This window comes from Centruroides sculpturatus, unplaced genomic scaffold (genome assembly GCF_000671375.1).
Source record: "Centruroides sculpturatus isolate CEXI.00-Female unplaced genomic scaffold, Cexi_2.0 scaffold842, whole genome shotgun sequence".
Classification (NCBI taxonomy): domain Eukaryota; kingdom Metazoa; phylum Arthropoda; class Arachnida; order Scorpiones; family Buthidae; genus Centruroides; species Centruroides sculpturatus.
The window spans coordinates 74259-97876 of record NW_019385320.1 but is presented as its reverse complement, the minus strand read 5'-3'; the positions used below and the strand labels follow the sequence as shown (position 1 = coordinate 97876).

The window sequence follows — 23618 nt, the reverse complement described above, 5'->3', positions numbered from 1 at the left end:
GGAGGAGCATAGCGAATGTCTTACAAAGGAGTTTTTCCCCAAGGTTTCAGATTCTACTCTTCCAATCATTGACCAAAAATTGGTCCAATTCTATACTGGACATGGGAAGTTCAACCAATATCTTCACAGGTTTGGCAAATCGGAAAACTCACTGTGCGAAATTTGTAACGAAACAGATGGAGTAAAACACTATCTATTTAAATGCCCTATGTTGGACGATAAGCGTTTTACCATCACCACTCTACTTCCGCGAGAAGAAAATTGGCCTTGCAGCCTTGACATACTTGTCAAAGACAAAAACTGTTTTGTGGCATTTAAAGAACTAGTATATACTTATTTCAACAGAACTACCGTTAATTAGGTCAATTTGTCTCAATGGACTGATGTTTTCTCGAATGTGTTTATCATTGATATAATATTTTGTATTATAATATTCTATGTTCATTTGTTAATAATACCCGATGTATGTTACCACGTATTTATGTAATCAACTCCTATGCAAATTTTTTATGTAAGTATTTGGCTACTCTGCAGTCAATAATTTGCCAAGTACATTAACTGAACTCTAAAACATATAGTTGTAATCTAACATATTCTTGTTATGTAACCTGTTTTACATGTAATATTCTTGTAAACATTCTGCTCCTAACCTCGGTGGTGCTTTGCGGAGCCGAGGCCGTCTTCGGAAATAAAGATTTATACAAAGTGAAAAGTGAAGATCTTCGACTCAGTTACAAGGTATTTATCAACACGCGATTCGTTTCTAAACTATCTCTCTCGAATGGGCTAGTAATAATTAAAGGGAACGTTAGTCATATAATTAAAATTGTTATTATTAGTTAATATGGAATCCGAGTGAATCACTTCCTCGTCTCTCTCCTCACCTCTACTCCGAATGGAACCGCTCACTCGCTATCGCTTGCTTGACGTAAAGTCGCGATTTCCGAATCCTGCGAGATTCGGTGGTGTCGAATTCTGACGCTTTACGGTCACATGTGTTTTGCTTTAAATTTTGGCTCCACGTCGAGTAGTGTTGCCACCTTTTCAAAATCGCTGATCCGGACGGCAGGTGTGGTTTGTTCGAACAGAAGTTCCTGACGCATGCGCAATGTCATTTTGCAATGCGAGGAATAACGTGCAGTGCATGCCAATTCTAAATCAGTTACAGTTAGGGGCTAGGGAGACTTAGGTGGGAGTAACGTAAGTAACATAAATTAAAGAAAAACAAGTACAGATGACTGTTGGATACTGGAGACGAGTACAAATAGGAATCGTAGAAGCAAAAATAAAATAAATAAAAAATCGACAGATTGCGCCCGATATTCCCGGACATAATAAATAGTTTATCCGGACAGTGAGTCGATTCCCGGACTGTCCGGGTGAAGATCAAACGGGTGGTAACACTAACGTCGAGATGTTATTTGTGTGACAGTTTGCGACTTCATGTATCTAAATTTACAGGTGAATATACGAAAAATTTAAAAGTATGTTATTGTTTCAGATAAATTCACTTTAAATATGCGCGATATTCTGTCTTAATCTTATTGTGTCAATTCTTTTTGAATTCTTTCGATTGACACATCATTAATATGGATATCAATATTAAGATATACAAAGATCAATTTAATCATTCTTTATTAATGTTTAATAATAGTTACTCTATACCAGTGATGCGCAAACCGTGGCTCGCGACTCTTTTCGGGTTAGCGAGAAAATTTTTCCGGGTCGCCAAGTTCAAAGAAATTTATTTGACAATAAAAAATATAAGGCTTTTCTTCAACGAGTATATGCATAAATAAAACTATTCTTTCATAAAATTATGTGTTTTATTCAGACCTCTAATAAGGCAGAAACATAAGCGTAAATCCCAGAAAAAATTTCACTTCAAATATGTTGACGATTTAAAAAACGTCTACTGTCTATTCAGGGGTCGCGACAAAATTTTACACAAAATGGGGGAAGGGTCGGAAATGATAACATTTTTCGCACCACTGCTCTATACGGCGGTTGAAAAAGTTTTCAATTTTATTAATGTTTTTTTTGTGCAATTACAATTTTTACGTTGTCAAGGTTTTCCTGGAGAAATCCTTGACAAAAAGAAAAACGAAACTTAAGGAAATTTCATCAGAACTTGATCATTGTTTATATAAATAATAATGCAAGATAATTGTTTAATGATTTTGCTTACTTAAGCACTAATATAAAAACATAATAAATCAGTTAATATGAATGATATAAAAATGTTTATCACGAATGCACTCTTCTCAAAAAATTAAATTAATAAATTTTTCACTTTGTAATTTGGAAGATAACTCTTCGTCAATAAATATAATACGGTTTTTTTTTATCTTGAAATAAGAAATACAAGCTAATCATATCCATTGTTTCTAAGTTTTCATTTTTTTTCAGTTCGTCCAGATAGAGTAGATACAAAACAGAACTGTGATGATTTGTATTTGTTTTAAGTAAGAGTTAATACTAAGGCAGTTTATTTTAAGTGAATTAAATGACAGATAAAAAGCATTAAAAAGTGTATAAACGTTACTAAATCTACATAAATAACTGAACAACTGCCAAATCAATCGTCGGTGGCTAACAACTTTGTGTATTTTAACATATCTATTCTTTGTAAGCTATTTCTTTGCAGAAGTAATGTCATCTTCATAACAGTTATATATATGTGAGCTCGCGGATTTTTACGGGCCTCTTAAAAATCTAAATGTTCTATTAATTGAAAATATCTTGGGAAAAAACCGAGAAATTTGAACTAGATCGGATGTCACCGATTGTACTAATAACTAGCTGGGAAAGTTTACACTTAGGTGTGAAGAATGCACGGTCATAGTCAACAAAAGTCAATCACGTGTCAGTTTTCCCACGCGAATGATATAAAAGCTCGAATCTCCGGAAGCTCAGGGTGATCTCTCGGAAGTTATACATGTCGATGTGTGCATCTCGTCTCCCGGACCTCCGTATAACGTACTCGATCTGACGAAAGGAGAAGATACCATATAGAAGACCATAGGAACTTCCTCAAAACACTTAATCGCCACATAGAGCTCTTTTTTGAGGTAATTATTTGAATCTGCGGATTCTCTCTCCCTAAGCGTATTTTTAGTTTAACCCTTGGAGGAAGGAGTATAGTAGTATGTTAGCCGCATTTATTCTGAGTTGTATCTAATCGCATTTAAACTATATATTGTTATCACCTTTTGTATCCTAGCTTACCCATTCTATAAATGTTTGTTATTTTGTTAAACCTGTTTCCTGTCATTTAAGGACATCTGCCAGCTTCATCACCCCTCCCCACTCGATTTGCCCTCTTAGCCATCCAACGACCCCGAGATCGGGTTTTACCAGCCTATACAGAGTAAGTGGTCATTTGGAAATAAACCAGTGACCCACTGTTAATCTCACATATATCTACGTGAACAAGAAGTTATATATTGATATATAGATAGATACAGAGACACTCCATTTTGATTTATAATAGCATCGAAGTGTAATGGCATGACAATAGAAACCGAATAATCGAATTCCAAATGAATTTCAGTTGTATCATTGAGAATTGTACGATATAAGAAAAATACTCATTAAAACATCTTTTGTTGGCAGGTTGCCCGTGTGTTGTATGCCTTAATCCATCAATTTTATAATCCGAAAATAATGTGACAGGAAAGAATACCTAAATGGATCCGAGATAAGTAAAGAACCGAGATCGTTGGAGAATAATGAATTCAATTATTCAATAGGGAGTGGCAACAGAATAAAATAAAAATTTATATTAAATAAAAAATTTACTTCAAAGTTTTCTTTCTGATAGAATTTACTCTGAAGTTCTATTTAAGCTAATGGCCGTATTTAAATTAATTTATTACATAATCATATATTTAAGAAGAAAAAATACAGATGTGTGTGTTTTAAGGAAAACATTAGAAAATATTTTTACAAGAAATAGTTAATTTATAGGCTATAAATCGATGTTAGGAGACAATAGCTGAAGGCAATTTGAGAATATCTCTTCTAATGATATTTCAATTATGTTCACATTGTTCGATGTCGCGTACAGAAAAAGTGTCTGAAAATTAATAATAAATAGATAATTATGAACAATTAAATCTTATTATTAATTTTATTCCCTATATTATATTCTTCCTTAGAAATTTTTCATTTATACGTTAAAAGGAATAAATTTAAAATATTTTAAAATAAATTATACGAAATCGTTACATTTATATTTAATATAATTTTAAAGTTCTTCTAAACTTTTAGTCATCTTCTAAACATATACTTTTAAACGTCGTTAATAAATACAATTAACTAAAATTAAATCAAAATTAATAGACCACAGCTTCAATTTCACTAGTTAACATTGCAATTTTGTTAATTAGAATTATTTTTTAATGTTAAAATAACGAATGTATAAATAATAGAATAGAAAATACATTGGTATTTGCATACACCACGTTATTAATTAAATTCCATTAAATAAAGTACTTTCTTGATTCTTAGTGAAAATCATTCCTACTTTGCCAATAACAATGGCGAAGCTTTATAATACTGTTCTGTTTCATCTTTTCGAATTTAACACTAATCGTGGGTTCTCTCCTGACCAATGGGCTGGCCACGCGGAGTTTCCCGGTTTTCTTCACGTTAACACGTAACACGTAAATAAGTACCAGCAGGATTACCACTCCTTGGTTTTAAAACCCAGATCTGGGTTTTTCGATCTTCTCTTGGTTTCGAGGTTGTTTTTTTTTCTAATTTTCGTAAAATATGGGTTTTTTATAAAAAATATGACTTAAATAAATGATGTCTGAGGCATCTTTTATTTTATTTCAATAAATATAAAATGACTTAAATAATAAAAAAAATTTAGATTTTAGAAACAATAAAGAAAAGGATGGTACTTTATTTGTTGAATCCTGAATCACGCGGAGTTAAAAACACTCAGATACATTTAATCACCTGCTCAAGCTATGAAATCATACCCCGCAAGGATTTGCTATCATGACACAAGCAGCAACATCTTAACTCCAGCTACTTAATTAAAAATCTGGATGGCTTACGTGTATTGACAAGACTATGTCTTGTTTATAAAATCGTACTGCATCATGTTCTTATCAGCATAGAGGTATGAAGGAGTACATGTAGAGAGTTGATATTTGGCACAGAGTATTAGGTGCCCAAATCATTTGCGCATAAAAAATCCAGACTCGTAGGTAGTCAGGGGACTGAGAATCGAGTCAAAATAAAATCCAAAATGGCGCCTCTTCTATAACCAGGCAAAACAGCCACCTCACCCCACCGAAGTCAGGTAGGGGAGAGTACCACCCGCAGTCATTCTAAGAAGTGAACTCTGACCTTAGGACTGAGGGCGCCTGCACGCGACCTTCGCCCTTTGACCTCACTTTGCTCCTAAACTCTAACTAGGAGAGACATCTTTTTACTACCTTTCGATTCGACAGCCGTGCCGACCTTGGATTTATATCATATATCGACGCTATTGTAAATAGCGTCGATACAAATCAAGTTGCCGATACAAATCAAGTAAATTTTTACCGACAGAACATTCACCGAAAATGGCTCGTGGACGACCTTGTGATCGAGGCAGGCGAAGTTTTAACGATCGCGCCAAAAATCAGCGATATCAAAGAAGATAGGAGAATGAGAACGAGACTTGCCTTGAGCATCAAAGTGATTTCGTCTCGGAGACATAGTCTTGTCCCAAATACAGTTTTGACGTTTTACTTGTTTTGAAATTAAAATGTATTGCTTTATGCAATAATGTGTAACATCGTGGTTTGAAAATGTATAAAGTAGTAATATTTTTTATTCTTAAACATAGGCATGATATATATATATATATACATGTTGTATATTTTGAAAATATACACTACATTGTAAGTTTGTATATGAAGTGGTGTAAGTTTTAGAAGAAAAATTTTAGGAGAGTTAAAATGATGACAGCTAAACATGTTGCATTTATTCTATTAATTCTTAAGTGTGAATAATGATATACAGTATTTAATAGCATGAATGTACTACGATAAATTATTTATAAATACATTTTAAATCATGAATTTTTCTGGGTAAATAATCTGGGTGTTATTCCATCCAGACCCAAGTTTTTTCATATGTCACGAGTGGCATCCCTGAGGACCAGTTTCATTTGCAAGTTCATACCGGAGGCATCACCTTCGGTATGAACTCGGCAGTACGGAAATTAAACAAAAAGTAGGCCAAAATAAATAAATATATTTAATTAATCAATTGTCATAAACCTGATAACTCTTTTGTAGATAAAATTAAAATTTTAATAAGATTATATAATACAGTATTTAAAAAATTAAACGAAATAATAACAGAATAACACGAGGAAATGGGCAAACAAGAAAAGATAGCGAGTCAGCAATACCGAATAATATAACAAATATTGTTCATATTGTTAGGAAGTGGTTCCTAAATTGTTTTCAACAATTCGATGAAGCGAGAGGCGTGTGGAAATTACACGTCATTACTCATGCATATACAGAATTAACAGGAAACAAGAGTATTACAAGTCACGTGTCATACCCGTCAAAAGCAGCAACGTATCTGCAGTAGCTGTAGGATAATAGGTCGGGGTAAAGTGTATACAGGTTCGGGCTTTTGGGGACGTGGTCATTTATAAATCGATTCGAAAGGTAAAATAAAACTTTTCAAATATTTTGTATTAAACTACGGAATATTTGAATACGTAGGTCTATTTCGTTTGTAGGTCTAATAGAGGAGAACGATAATAGAATAAAACGAAAATGTAAACTTTGTGCGGCTTCTGAAACAAAATTCTTTCATTAAGACCCTCAACACTTGATTCGAAACTGTTCAAAAAACAGAAAATTATTTAAATAAACTATTTTATCGTCTCATCTTTAAATCTAGTTATTTCTATATTTAAAACATATCATAAAAGTAATAATCACAATATAACCTTTAAATAAAATATATAACTGTTAAAATGACATTGTTTTTAACAGGTAGTTCCTTTTGAGGTTAATTATGCGGAAATAAATTACGAGTAGTTTTCCTGAATTTCCTATTGGTCAGAAGACACACACGTAACAAAAACGTCAAAGTTGCACGTAAAGAAATGTTTATGTTTCAAAAGAAAACAGATATTACGTCGAAAACTATCTACTTGTGATAGTTACACTTCCCAGTGAATAAATTCACGAATCGTAATTGGATTTACTAATTACGATTTACAAACTGTTAATTAAATTACATTGATATTTACTGCTGTGATAAAGGAATTCGAAAGAGGTATGTAATTCTAAAAATTATTTAATGTATTTATAGCGGAAAATCAGATAAAATTAAGTTAGTTTCTCTTCTTATTTCATGCACGAAAGTAGCAAATTTATAGTAAAAAACAGTAAGAATATTCAATTATATATTTATTATATCATACGACCCATCTTGCTGTATTTACTGCTTTATTATTTTAAGTTTAACAGTAATTATTATGGAACGTTTCATTAATTCGAAAGTAAGAATTTTCTTCATTTTTCTGTTCTTAAATCGTAGATGAAGTAACAAAAATAACTTTAAAATTTAATTTAAAGTTTATACTCAATACTTTACACCAATTTATGGATTCGAACTCTATTATTGGGTTTAATTATTATATGATAAACGGAAGTGTTTTATAATTGCTAATAACTTCTCTCTGTTTCTAAATTTACAGATTATAATTAATATTTTGTCAAATAAAAATTCATTGTTTGAATTAATATTAAAAATTAAATCAAAATATTAACGAAGTGAATTAAATGAATTGTAAATTAACAAAAACGCAATAATATTAGAATAATCTAAATATTTAAATTACTCATTTTTTCCACTCACGATAACCACACGTATAATAATATATGCACAAGCTAGAAAATAAAATAATATTTAAAGACTTATTATCAATAGAATAAATAATACATAACTATATTTTATTTTTAATTCTCTTAATCACAATATTACTTGATAATAATTAGTGAGACTCCTAATCCATTTAGACATGATCATAAAGAATATAGAGAACGAACTGGTTTTCTAATCCTTCACGGAACTTTAAAAACTACATTATATATTATTTTATTGACGATCTTAATTAAGAATAGACATGTGCTCAATTACTTTGCTAAACATGATTAAACATAAAACTTGATGACTGAACAGAATATTACATAATGTTTTTTTATCGTTTATCGTATTTATTATCTTATGTATATGAAAATGTTTTATATTTATACGAAATTATCGTAATTAAAACGTTGAATTCGCACATTTCTCCCAACCACTGACGGTGCTTAGGTTGATAGTTACGGTACCATAGACACCACACCATCGTTTGTGAATGTTTCTAATAGTTCCCCTTCAGCAACGAAGAATTTTATCATTGCATGCTGCTTGCAATGTACGTCACTAACACTCGCCATTTTTTAACGATTAGTATTACAATGCACGAGAAAATATCAGAGAATCAGTTGTTGAATACTGTTTAAACATATTCATGATTACTTGATTACATATTCTGAATGAACACTATATCGAGCATTTCCCCTGCATTGTCTAAAAACCTCTGTATAGCGTGATTATCTTCTATAAACACAACGCTTATTGATAGTAGCGCCAAAAGTGCCATAGTAGTGAGTTTTATTACTAATAATATATATATTTTCTCCAGAAAATGCCTTCTGCGTATCTAGAAATGCCACGTTATGAAATTTGGTTGCATTTTGAGTGTTAAATATCTATCTGGACGGCATTGAATTTAAATACTGTAATTACGATCACCAGTACTTTTACATGATCCCACTTAAAACTAGTGTTATCAAAAATGGAAATTTCCAGAAAATATATATAATTTTCTATCCAAACATCCCGTTATGTACGTGTGTACATAATTAAATGTAAATACAATAATAAATGTAGAAATGTATCTGTAAATAAATATATTTTATTTTTTACATTTAGAAAACAAACAGATAGGCTAGCTATTGTTCAAGTGTATATACATATTTACTTCTATTTTCAGAAAGTCAGAGAGCACTCCCCATAATCTGTATTCCGGTAATTGAAGTTTTACTGTACCCAACAACCAATAGTTTATAATATTCAATTAAATTCGTGATAAATCAATTTAATTGCTAATGATTATTACTGTTTAACTTATACCAGTTTTATAGATGACTTATATTATCCAAGATTAATTAATGCACAATAGTAATTGAGTAAAATTATTAACATTATTATCATCTTCCAGATATTATGTAATATTTACAGTTTTTACTTTAAATTATTATTGGCATTCGTCAGATGTTTTCTTAACTTATTGAAATAATTTTATATTAAAATTTAGTTTATTAATTAATATATTAAACATTAATTAATATATAAAAATAATAGCAATTGATTAAATAATTAATATTTTTCAGATCCGTTATGAAATTAAAATATTTCAATATTTTCTTATCGAAGAAGTTTAGACAATTAGGATTATGTGTTGGTAAAAATCCTTCTTACTTTATCGTCATTCCGGTGATTGTATCCGTGGTATTAGCTACGGGTCTTCACAAGTGGCACGAAGAAACGAATTTAAAATATTTAGTCGCACCCAAAAATACCAGACACGTTACTGAAGAAGCCTCCATAGAAAGATTATTTCCAATGAATCTATCTTCCGATGCATACATGGGAAGGATGAACAGAGAACCTAACGTAGCAGTAGTCCTAGTTAAGGCAAAAGATGAAGAATCCGTGCTTCGAAGAGATGTATTTCAAGAAATTATTCAATTGGATAAAACTGTTCAAAATATAAAAACTGCAGAGAATTTCACATACAAAGATTTATGCGCAAGAAATAACAAGAGATGCTTCGAGAATTCTATTTTATTAATGCAAAACGAAGTGGAAATGATGGAAAACAACACTTATTCCATCAAATACCCTTTAAGCAAGAAAAATAAATACGATTTTCAATTAACGAGTCTATTTTTAGGAGGAGTCGAAAAAAATGCAGACGATTACGTTAAAAGTGCTAAAGTATTGCGGCTCGTTTATTACTTTAACGACTATTCGAAACTTGAAAGAAGAAAAGTGGAAGAATGGCAAAATCTGTTTCTAGATCTTATTGAATCGAGTAATTTTCAGTACATAACCGTCGATCGATACACAGCGATTACAATTGATCAAGAGTTATCATCTGTCGTCAGTCGAATATTTCCTCGAATACCGATTGCAATGTTAGCAATAGCAATCTTTTCAATGTTGACCTGTTTGTATAACAGTTGGATCGAAAGCAAACCTTGGACTGGAATAATTGCGTTAACATCGGGAGGAATGTCTTTGGCTTCGTCATTTGGATTGATTATGTATTTTAATACACCGTTTGTAGTTCCTGCTGGAACTGTACCCTTTTTAATCATAGGTAAGAGTTACTTTCAATTGATACCATGTTAATGATCATTATTTATCTGGTTAGAGTAACGCAGTGTTTTTCAACGCAATGTTTTTCTTGAATAAGCGACCCCTTTACATATTAAAATATTCTGGCGACCCCCCAGGGCCATATTAAAACTATGTCAGTAATTTTAAAAACTACGTATTTAAGTTTCTTTCTGTTGACACCTTAATATCGATCTAAACACCAATTGTACTGTCAAATAAACAGGCACAGCCTTCTCTCTGAGATTGTAGTTTTTTTATTGTAGTGTAGGACCTACAATCACTTGTCTTTTTCTTTTACCCGTGACCCCCGTGTAAGGCTTTGCGACCCTCCTGGGGGTCGCGACCCATAGGTTGAAAACCACAGGAGTAACGTATAGTTTTTATTTTCTTTATTATTATATTACTAATGTTATTTCTATTGATTGTTTTAAAATCCAAACTACATCTATTTCTTTAAATAGGTATAGTTTGGAAAAAAGGATTTAACTTATTTCAACATTAGAAAAAATAATACAGTAGAGCGTCGTTTATCCGAATCAATTGGGGACTGGGGTTGTTGGAATAACTTATTTTTCGGATAACGAATCATGTACGAAAAGATATATTAATTTATCCCGTGTTGAAATTTCTCTCCGTTGCGTGTCGCTTCACGTTGATTTTTCGTCGATGTTAAGCCTAACGAAGACTATTGTATCGTTAAAAATTATTTTTTTATTTTGTACAAACAAAATAAATATATTGAAAAATATAAAAACAATAAAAAATTATACTTCAGAAGTTAATTTAGTATCAAAAACGTAAAATATTTGAGTAGCCGAAGACATAGCCAAAGATTACAGCGCCACAGCACTGGCGAAAATTTAAATTTGTCGACTGGAATTCCTTCGGATAACCGACGTTTCGGATAACCGACCTTCGGATAAACGATGCTCTACTGTATTTATAATACTTTCTTTTTGGAAAACACAACAGCCTTAGNAGGTGGAAGAGTGGCAAAATTTGTTTTTGGATCTTATTGAATCGAGTAATTTTCAGTACATAACCGTCGATCGATACACATCGATTACAATTGAACAAGAGTTATCTGCTGTCGTCAGTCGAATATTTCCTCGATTATCGATTGCAATGTTAGCAATAGCAATCTTTTCAATGCTGACTTGTTTGTATAACAGTTGGATCGAAAGCAAACCTTGGACAGGAATAATTGCGTTAACATCGGGAGGAATGTCTTTGGCTTCGTCATTTGGACTGACCATGTATTTTAATACACCGTTTGTAGTTCCTGCTGGAACTGTACCCTTTTTAATCATAGGTAAGAGTTACTTTCAATTGTTACCATGTTAATGATCATTATTTATCTGGTTAGAGTAACGCAGTGTTTTTCAACCTTCTTGAATAAGCGACCCCTTTACAAGTTATAATATTCTGGCGACCCCCAGGGCCATATTAAAACTATGTCAGTGATTTTAAAATTTACGTATTTAAGTTTCTTTCTGTTGAGACCTAAATATCGATCTAAACACCAATTGTACTGTAATTGTACAGGAACAGACTTCTCACTGAGATTGCAGTTTTTTTTATTGTAGTGTAGGACTTACAAACAGTTGTCTTTTTCTTTTACCCGCGACCCCCGTATAAGGCTTTGCGACCCCCTGGAAGTCGCGACCCACAGATTGAAAAACACTGGAGTAACGTATAGTTTTTATTTTCTTTATTATTATATTACTAATGTTAAATGCACCTCACTTATTTCAACATTGAAAAAAATAATATTACCAAAATTTAGGTAAATTTAGATGAAATTTACAGGTTAATTTACAGGTTAAAGCGAAGCGCTTTATAAACCAGAAAGTGTTTTGATCGAAGTTTAAAGCAACCGCACGACCATTTAACATAATTTTATGCAAGTATCTAGAACTGGATAAAACTGATGACGTGACTAATCCGGAAATTTTAATTCTATATTCGTGTCTAGAATTCGTCACAAAGTCTTCGAGTTAAAAGTTTAAACAACTACACAACCAGCAAACATAAAATTTTGAAATATACTTGGTTTTGAAATGATAAAGTTACTGCTTTGTAATTATAATAATCAAGTAATTAGAATTACATTGTGGAATTGATTTCTTTGCAGACACGAAGTGTTTTAATGCCGGTACTGGAACAATATACAGTTTCATAATTAACATGTAATTAGTCACACTTTGGCCCAATTGATGTAACTGGCTCTCGATTTCCTGTCATTTTGCTACAAGAACAGTTATTTCTCCCTCTTCGAAATTTTTAGTAAAGAACATTACAAAACAATAGAAGAGAATTGGTTATTGATTTATTACGACGTTAAAATAATAATTTTATTGAAAATCAATAAAAATAGAAATAGAAATAAATTTTAATAATGATGTATAGAATATACTTGTCTCAAAATGAGAGCGAGGCATCTCTGCATCGACAGTTATATTGCGATTAATATGCAAAATAGCACATAGAACAGTAATATAACTTTCTATAAAATATGGTTCTGGAATATCCTACAAAATAAATTAAATGTTTCATCATACGAAGAGAGAAATTGTTTTCATAATGTAGAAAATTAAATCAACTCTAGTTGAAAATATGGAACAGAAAAAGTCATCTGAAAAAACTCCTGCACGAAATTCCCATTCAAAATAGTAATTTTTATAAAAATTAAAAATCCTTAAAAGATTCTGAGGCAAATTGCATCTCACCTAGCTCTGTCTCAAAATAAACAGTATACAGAACTATCTAATCATCTACAGAATAACATAAATAAAACAAATTCTGCCTTTAAATAATAGTCACAAAGACAAGCTTTTGACGCAGGCTAAATGTCAAATACGCAAACTGATAAATGGCAACAAGTTGTAACTTTATTTTTTAAAACTTACTAAAGACTGATGTATAATATTGAAAGTGTTATGGTGTGGTATGTATTTCGAAGGAATCGTATGACGAATCTAGCTGTTATCAATGGCCGTATTATTGCTGTAGGATATTAGCAAGTACTAGATATGCATCTAATACCTTTTGCAATAAAATTAAAGGAAAGTTTTTTAATTTGAACAAGATGATGAACCCATTTATAATGGAAAATCAACTTGGGACTGTTTTTGAAAAATGATGTGTATGTTATTGACTAACCCATGTTCCTCTGATCTTAATCTTATTCACCTAGTTTCTTGTGGAACCGGACGAGAGTGCTCTAGTTGTCAAGAAAGCTTTCGAACTTCCTGTTTTGAGAGGGTGTATAGTTGAATGTAACGAAAGTAGTAATTTTGTCTCAAAGGAAAAAACATAATTCACGACATATTTTAAAAAAATCACTTTATAAAAAGACTGGCGATTACTGTGTGGCAGTGTGCTGAAGTATGTGCAGCGTTATTACAAAAACGTGTAATATATTAATAGCAACAAAACTGGTGGCTGTACGGGCAGGCTTTAATACACTGAAAGGTGCAGCTAAGACTTGTGGTTCCTGGCCATGTGACAACAGACTGCTTGTTTAAAACAGGACAACCTATCAGCAGTTTCTTCAACTTGTGAAGAGCTATCACACTCATCTGTGACCCTGCAACAGCAACAGTTAGACCTGCTGCTTTTTCCTAGTGCTCTCACTTCTTTGGCTGTCTGCTATTGCTTTTCCTTGTGCTATCCTGCAATTTTCACTCTTCGGCTATTGTTTTTTGGTTTTTTTAGTATATACCATGGGTTTGTTACTTTGTCTTGTAACTATACTTACCTGTAGATTATTAAATGTCACAGGTATGACGTCAGTCTTGCAATACTCTGTAACATACCGGTAGTAGTGGTTTGACACATACTGATCACAAAATTAATTTCAGATGTCGAATAAATTAAAATTACTAATAATTTTTAAAATTAAATTAAGATTGCAAATAAAAACTTGTCGAATAGAATTATTTCAGATCACAAAATTAATTTTTCGATCACAAATCTTAATTAAATTAATTTTATTTTCAACAATAAGGCAAAGTTTCTGTATTAATTATTAAATGTTTTAATATCCAAGAAAATTAAAACACGATAATTGTATAACACCAAAATGAATTTTTTTTTATTTTTACATGAATAGATTAAAGAAGTTTTATTTTATTTAAGTTTTCGCAGTTTTTTTCATTCATTTTATCTAAAACCTGACATACTCTTGGTCTAATTTCTGATATTTTATAAATTAAGATTACAAATAATTTGGTCGTGTAATAGCTTTATCATCAATACTAGAATTTTTATCATCAATACTAGAATTTTTATCATCAATACTAGAATTAATTATTTTCTTGATGAATATTTGTCTTAATATTCGGGTACATGACAATTTGAAATAATATAACACTGAAATTATTTTGAAAAGGTTTTTAATTTTACGTTACAGTTTATTTAAGTGTTTCCACTTTTTCCTTCAGTTTATCTAAAGCAAAACATTTCTGCACGTAATAATTTNAATCTTATTCACCTAGTTTCTTGTGGAACCGGACGAGAGTGCTCTAGTTGTAAAGAAAGCTTTCTAACTTCCTGTTTTGAGAGGGTGTATAGTTGAATGTAACGAAACTAGTACTTTTGTCTCAAAGGAAAAAACATAATTCAACATATATCTTTAAAAAATCACTCATCTTGTAACCCTGCTAACAGTTAGACCTGCTGCTTTTTCCTAGTGCTCTCACTTTCTTCGGCTGTCTGCCATTGCTTTTCCTTGTACTATCCTGCGATTTTCACACTTCGGCTATTGTTTTTGGTTTTTTTTTATATATACCATGGGGTTGTTACTTTGTCTTGTAACTATACTTACCTGTAGATTATTAAATGTCACAGGTATGACGTCAGTCTTGCAATACTCTGTAACATACCGGTAGTAGTGGTTTGACACATACTGATCACAAAATTAATTTCAGATGTCGAATAAATTAATATACAGACACTGACACACACATTTAATTTTAGTTTTGTTTTGGTTGTTATGCCTTGACTCTGGTCCGGCATAATACGCAGCCACCGGTGTGTACCAAGTATAACCCACTAAACTCAACATAATAACAATAATATTAAAATAGTGTCTTTCTTCAAATCAAATTTATACTGTGTGATCAAACCAACTCATTAAACTTTGAAATAATATTTATTTTTAGTTTTGTTTTGGTTGTTATGCCTTGACTCTGGTCCGGCATAGTACGCAGCCACCGGTGTGTACCGAGTATAACCCACTAAACTCAACATAATAACAATAATATTAAAATAGNAAATATCGTCAATAACAGTTCACAAATGCATATATAGAGACATATATTTTTGAAGGGGGGAAATGGTCTTCACAATTTGAAATCGATCAAACACACTATGCGCGAATGCTCGTGTAAACGCGCGCCATCTATCGTAGGATAAATGTACTTCGCGGGAGTGTATTAAAAAACTTCCCGAAGTTTCATGGCAATCGTACTATGCCACAAACCTTCGCCGGAGTATATTAAACAACTTTACAAAGTTTCATGGCCATCGGATAAACGGTGTGGTAATGCATGAAGGACATAGGACACACAGACACACAGACAGACGTACATTCATTTTTATATATATAGATTAAACTCCAAGAAAACGAACCTCTGACCCTAATTTCTTAATATTTTGTTTTGCAATATACAGTATAAGTTGATTGTTCAATTTTGTTAATAAATTTATCTGTATGAAAATGTCATAAATCGAGTCGACTATGTCAGGACTAAAAAAATATTATAACAGGCATTTCTTTATTAAATCACCTATAGTAGTAACTTTTTCTGTACACTTAAATGTGTTTCGGGGCGTCTTAGCCCGAAACACATTTTTCATTATTGACAATTAAAAATAGATTAGAAATAAAAACTGTAAGGCAATTATAACAGTAAATTTATTATATTTGAATCATGGATTAGTGGCACATAGCGATGAATCCGAGTCCCTGGTACATACAACCGAGTCGCCTGTCTGAAAGCGGCTTACGATCGATAGTGATATCCTTTCAATATTACACATGACAAAAATGTTTTGTAAAGTAAAAGATAACGCTAGTTTACTGTAGTTTAATTGCAAATTATTTTAGTTAGTTTAGTATAATGTTTGTTATTCAATAATTTTTAAATTATAACTTTTTCATCTTAACTATTGAATGCAATTTTCGTTTTAGGAGTAGCCATGGACGATGCTTTTGTTTTTCTTGCTGCGTGGAAAAGAACCGATTTCCAGAAGACCGTACCAGACAGACTCTCAGAAGTTTATTCGGAATCCGCCATTTCTGTTACTGTAACTTCAGTAACGAATTTCATAGCTTTCATTTCGGGACTGTTCACCCCTTTCAGATCCGTATCTTATTTTTGTTTATACGCATCGATTTCTGTTCTCTTTTGTTACGTTTATCAGATAATGTTCGTTGGTGCATGCATGGCAGTCTTTGGATATGCGGAGAAACAAGGAAGACATTCTTTATTCTTCACGAAAATAAGTACACGAACAGGTAAAAATATATCAAATCATTCTGTAGCACTTCCAGAAAGTAATGACAATTTTTTTCTCTAGAAAACCATTCATGGATTCGAAAAATGCTCTTCACCACAGAATCTTGGAAATCTACTAAACACACGACCACTCAAACGTCATCAATTTGGATGAAGCTCGGTAATATTTTATTCTTATGGTATGTCATGATAATTATCCTCTTCATCATGGCAGGTTACGTGGCAGTTGGAGTTTGGGGAGTGACAAAAACAGATACTATAGGATCATTATCTCAGTCTACTGCATACAATTCATATTATTTTCAGTATCATAAAAATGTTTTTAAATATTTTAACCATTACGAATACAGAATCCAAATCGTTGTCGATCAAGAAATCAATTATGCAGATGTAGAAATTCAGAATCAAATAGAAAAACTTTTCTCCGAAATGGAGAGAGAAGGATTAATTGCAGATTTTCTTACCGAGTCTTGGCTCCGAAGTTTTGTGGAATTCGTCAAAGAGGATTCAATGTCTGCGATCGTAAAGTCGTACAATATGAGCGACACAAAAGATTTTATTGTAGTTCTGCGCCGAATGTTTCTACGTCATCCTTATGCACAACGATTTCGTAATGATATTGCATTCAACTCTGACTATACAGCTATCGTTGGAAGCAGATTTCTTTGTCAGACTGATTTCACTGTTGATGAAAAATCATTCTTCGTGACTTTACAAAGACTACGGAAAATCACTGATAAAATGTCATTCAGAGTGTTTCCGTATCACTTCTTCAATTATATCGTGGATAGCAATGACTTGCATGTAAAATTTACTGTACAATTGTTGAGTAGTATTGTATTAATTGTAATTTTTGTGTGTTTCGTTTTCATGCCAGACGTCGTCGTCACGTTTTCGGTCACTCTTTCTATTGTTACTATTGAAATTTCCACTTTGGGTTACATGGCTTTGTGGGATGTGGAATTGGCACCAGTGTCTATAATTGTCTTAGTCATGTGCGCCGGTTTTTCGGTGGATTACTCTGCTCATATGTCTCATGCTTATAGACATTGCGATATTGAAGATTCCAATGAACGTCTTCGTCATAGCATCAATTTTATAGGATTCGCAATATTTCAAGGTAGTGCAACAACTATAATTTCTGTGTTACCTTTAACCATTCCATTGGCGTATATATTTGTCACGATTTTTAAAATAATCTTTTTGGTTATTATGTTTTCTTTTATTACTGCGTTGATATTTTTGCCGGTTATTTTATCGACAATGAATTACATGAAATCGAAAATGTGCGAAAGAAAGAAAAGAAGTAAAACCCTCGCCCACAAAGTCGACGGGCAGGCAAATTTTGGTTATCAATCGTCAGAAATTTGTACATAAATACGTTTCAAGGCGCTCTCGACATTAATTAATCGATTTTAATTAATAACTTAATAATGTATTAATTATTTCTTGAAGAAGTCCAAGCGGTACGAAGAGTGAATGCTGTGTAGCATTCACTCTTCGTACCGCTATGAAAAGTTTTTAGAGCCTTTGAAAAATCGGTTCCAGTAAACATCTACGGATGGATGAGGTTGGCACATCCCCTGAAACCATGGTCATGTCAGGTTTTATCTACGCTAGTTCAACTTCGTGGAAGCTGCAATGAGGTATCTGTAAGTGTCTGAGTCGTTTTAACTGTCCATAGACTTTATACAGCCAGTTTATATTCAATTGTTTGTTTTTTTTATAGTCAATCTCTCGTTTCTCGAATGCAGTGGCGTGCCGTGACATTTGATGATAGGGAAGCTGTATTTCTATAATAAGCCGACTTCCTGAGGCAATCAGATAATTGCGCATAATGGTCTAGGTTTTATTCGTATTCGTTTGTTCGATAAGTCAGTAAAAACCGTAGACTTGTAAATGTGTTTATCATATCACAGTTACATTCTGAAACGCTAGTCATGATATAAGGGTTACAATTAAAAATAAAATAATAAAAACTTATTTGGTAAAATGTGTGGTGGATGCACACACCTTGTTCAAAATATTCTTTAATTGTATGAAAATACTTTTAAAGAATAATATAATTAAATATAGCTTTATAAAGAAACATACATAAAAATAAGATGAAATACTCTTTACTTTTTAAATCTGGAAACAATTCACTTACAAGTTAGTCAAATAGCTTCCTACCAGTGGCTAATGGATGGAATCGAAGACAGTTGCAGTGTCTTCGATTCCATTTATTAGCCACCGATAGGGAGCTATTTGACATTGCAGTATCGGCACCCTCGGAATTTGGCAGTCCGCGTGCATACACGCGGACTGCCAAATTCCGAGGGTGCCGATACTGGTCAATGTCAAACGCTTCTTTTGTTGCATCATTAGTATACTTCAAAGGGCGCGACAGGGTTGTTGTAAATTTTAAACGTTTCTCGCCATAGCTATAAAAATCTAAATATGTTAAACTTAATAGAGTGTCCGTCATTTGTTTTCTAAGTAATTCGTTTTAGGACCAGGTGTCCACGGAAATTTCCAATATTTACAACTTTTCGGTCACTCTCGTTGAACTGGAGAAATTTCTGTTTATATTACGTGTAATATTACGAAGAAATCAGTCCCCACTGTACTCGGCTAGAGATTGGGTCGGCTAAGCTTTAAAATAATATTCTGGCTCTTTCAGCAGGGTTTTATTTACGTTCCTAATTCCCTAATCTATTAATTATTTAACCACTTCTTAAGTAGAAAATAACTCGAAACCGTTTACTCTATACTCGAATATTTGTAGTCTTGAGAAAAAAGTGGAAAGACAAATTCTTATGACAACGGATACATAAATCGTAAATTCAATGAAAATAAATTCCAGAGTTTTTTCTGTCCCTCGTGAAAATCTCTCATTCATTAAGTTTAGTTGTAAATGATGCTGTCAAAGTAACGGTTAATTTTTTAACATTATACAAGAACTGTACACGTTTTTTCTACATCCCGTTATAGATGGGACCTAGGAAATCGTAATATCACTTGTGTAACATTGAAATCCGTAAATAATATAAGATGGGAGAGCAGAATAAAAATGTCAAATATTTTAATGGTTATTTTTAACTCCTGTCAACTATACAGAACTATCATAAAAACATACCAGTAAATTCTTATCGGTTGGGTTAAGTTATAAATCTAGTCATAATTCACATAATGGAGCGAGAGCTGTCAAATATCTAGCAAGCAGGCGGTTAACAGCCCGGAACTGAATAGAATCATTGGAAGCATTATATGTCTGTAGCTTCCACCAGCTAAACAAGGTGAGGTTGGTGCTCTGTAAAGTGCATGCGCAAATGCGTATAAACCGGCTTTTAGGAAGCTGACCCAATTTTGACAATACAGTGCTTACATTACCCACCACTGATATTCGAATATACGATAGCAATCTTATCATTTTCTTCACGTGTAGTATAGAAATTTGTAATAAGACAAATAATGCGGTTATAATAAAATATTAATTTTAATTAATTCAAAATACGTTAAAATACGAAAATAATCGCGCAATATATATTTATTTTTTAGAAAATACAAGAGAAGCGGGGCTTCCATTGCTTCCAATGACGACATGCCACTGCTCGAATGATTTTTGTCTATCTCAATGCGGTCTCCTTTTATCTTGATCAATTTGTTTTAACTTTTCGAAGACACTGAAAGATGACAACTTCTTTCGGCTGATTTAGGCGCACAAGACGACAAGAACCGAGATTCTTCGTGATCAGTTCGTATTTATATTTTATAATCAGAGATCGGACGAGCAGATTGAGATTTTTCCAAATTGTTTTGAATTTGGGTAGAAATATTTGGTTTAAGTTAGTTCGTCGGCGCGGCAAGATTTCCAGCTTAAAATTAGTTGCGGCTGGATTTAAAACTCCGTTATCGAACATTTTCCCATATAAACATTTACTTCCCGAAACGGAAAGCCGTCTGTTGCTTCGGAAGATGAAGAATAAAATTTGAATGGGTCGGAATACTGCAGTAAGTTTTAAAGAGTGGCCTGTTCGGGATATATCGTTTAAAACCAGCCTTCTCCATTGTGGGTCTGATCTAACTTACGATGCATTTAATAAAAATCCCCATGTATTTCCTTCAAGACAAAAAGTATTAAAAAATTTAGAAGTGTTTTTGATCTTATTAACGGTTGCTGAAATTACCGGAAAATGAGTGTAGGAGACGATCTTTTTTATACAATATTGTAACCTTGGGTTGCGAAAACCTTGTAAAACCTTTTTTGTAGAAAGACATTCTCATTACTGTTGTACTTTACCGCAGTCTGTAATGAAACTCATTCAATATATATGAAGGAAAATAAGATTAATCCTTAGCGATTCTCCAAGGAATTTTGTGGTTCTGAAATTCCATTTCTTTGTTTTTATCCTCAATAAAGTAATTATACAAAATGTATTTCATGCTAAATGGAGGAGTATCACAATGTAAAGGACAGAATTAAACACTTTAATCGTATATGATGTTATAAATATTATAATGGCTAAAACTAAGAGTACCTTTGAGAAGGACTTTCAAATTCGTTTTTTTATATCGATTATCTTTATTCTATACATCATATTTTTACCGTAATACTAAATATATCAGTCCTGTTAAACATTTTTTACCTTATGATTTGATGAGTTTCAAATGATTATTTCGAAGTATTTTGTCCAACTGTTAATTTATATTGTTTTTATATTAGGCAATACTTTTGTATATTTATCTGTTATTATATATGTTTTTGTCTTTATATTGTTTTATTGCATTTTGTCATTTTATTGTTTCATACACTGTAGTTAATTGTTATCAGGGAATGGAAATCAACGGCCTGAGGACATGTCTATTTGTATGTGTAATCTATATATATATATAGAAATGGACGTGTGTGTCCCTATATTTCACTTTTCCGCAAAAACTACACATCGCAAGTGAATGGTGTTTGTATGTAGTAGTAGCCCCAAGTCTCCATTCGTGCACTATGGGGGTTGCGTCTCGATAGCTATAAGGGTGCGGGAGATATGGGGCTGAAAGTGGTTGAAAGTGGTTTTCTATTTCGAATTTTATGTTCGAATTAAATTCGAACATAAAATTCGAATATTGGTTCGATTATAGAACTTTATAGAATTTTATGTTCGAATTAAATTCGAACATAAAATTCGAATATTGGTTCGATTATAGAACGATTGTAAACGTTCCAGAAACGTTGAAAATAGTTCAAAATTACTCTTTCAATCACTATATCAGTGTATTTCTATTAATAGGACTTATCAAACTGGTGTATAAGATTACAGCCTCACAGTTACACAGATTAAAATTGTTTTATTTTCAATTACCTGGACACATACAATTTGCGTTTCGGACTTGTACATCCCTCTTCAGCAGGTATTTGACAAACCAATTCTAAATAAAATTCAAAACAAACTTAATTTACCGACAATATTTTCTCACAATAAATTCTTACGCCTACGATAATAAATTATAAAATTCCTACTATTTTAATGTTCTTTCTTTCTATTCCGTCTATCCTCCAATAATTCATTCCAATTACAATCACAATCAATATTACTTTTAAAACACTCCTGTATTAAAACACAATAATTGTTACATTAAACACTAACATTTTACATTAAACGTTGACATTTTTCAATAAACTTTACTATTTTATATATTTGTACATTTAAAACTACTTCCAACTTACATTTCATTTTGTCTTTCTTCCCTTTCACTTTGTCTTTGCCAGTCTCTTTCATTCACTTTATACGTCACTTCCCTGTTTGTGGCTATCATTCCTCTCCATGATTGGTGTATTTCTCTTCCGTTGTTGTTATTCATTCTATTGTTTTGTTTGATTATATTAATGTGTTCATATAATTGTCGTTTATAATTATTTTCTTCTTTTTTTCTTATTTTAACTGATTTTAATATAATTTCACATCCTGTTGAATTGCAGTGTTCCGCTACCGCAGAATTTGCATAATTTCCACGTATTGCTCTGATATGTTCTTTTAATCTTATCTTTAATTTTCTTTTTGTCTCTCCAATATATGTTTTTTCTGGATTACAATTGCAATTAAACGAATACACTACACCTTTTTCTTCCATTATATCACTTCCCCCCCGTTTTTATAACATAGATGTTTCTTCGTTGTATTGACTTTTTCTGGTATTATATTAATTTTCTTATCTAATAATTTTTTGACTCTTTCAAATACTTTTGGGATATATCTTATTTTCACAAATTTTTTCTCTTTATCTATTAATTTTTTTGATTGCTTATTGTTTTCTATATTTTTAACCCATTTATTTAACAATGTTTTCGGATAATCATTTAAGATAAACATTTTGATAATATCATTTACTTCTTTTTCCTGTGTTTCTATTTCAGTTGTTCGTTGTCTTATTTTATTGATATACATTTTAAATATATTATATTTCATATTAATCGGTATAATTGATTTATAATTAATTGTTTTTGGAATCTGCATAGGTTTTACATATTTTTTATAAATCAGTTTATCTTCTTTTCTTATAATTGTTATATCTAAATAATTAATACTGTTTTGGTTTTCTTTTTCTAATTCAAATTTGATATTTTCTTTTATTTCA

At 31.9% G+C, this 23618-nt stretch overlaps 1 protein-coding gene across 1 annotated transcript; it reads left to right on the top strand.

The window, feature by feature from the left end:
• Nucleotides 1–9893: 9893 nt before the first annotated feature.
• LOC111637612 (patched domain-containing protein 3-like) lies at nucleotides 9894–20610 on the top strand. The gene is made up of 5 exons (XM_023383135.1): nucleotides 9894–10465; nucleotides 16682–17008; nucleotides 17071–17314; nucleotides 17360–18178; nucleotides 20550–20610. Exons 1-5 carry the CDS (start codon nucleotides 9934–9936, stop codon nucleotides 20608–20610), a joined length of 1983 nt encoding a protein of 660 aa, XP_023238903.1. The 5' UTR covers nucleotides 9894–9933.
• The last annotated feature ends 3008 nt before the right edge of the window (nucleotides 20611–23618 follow it).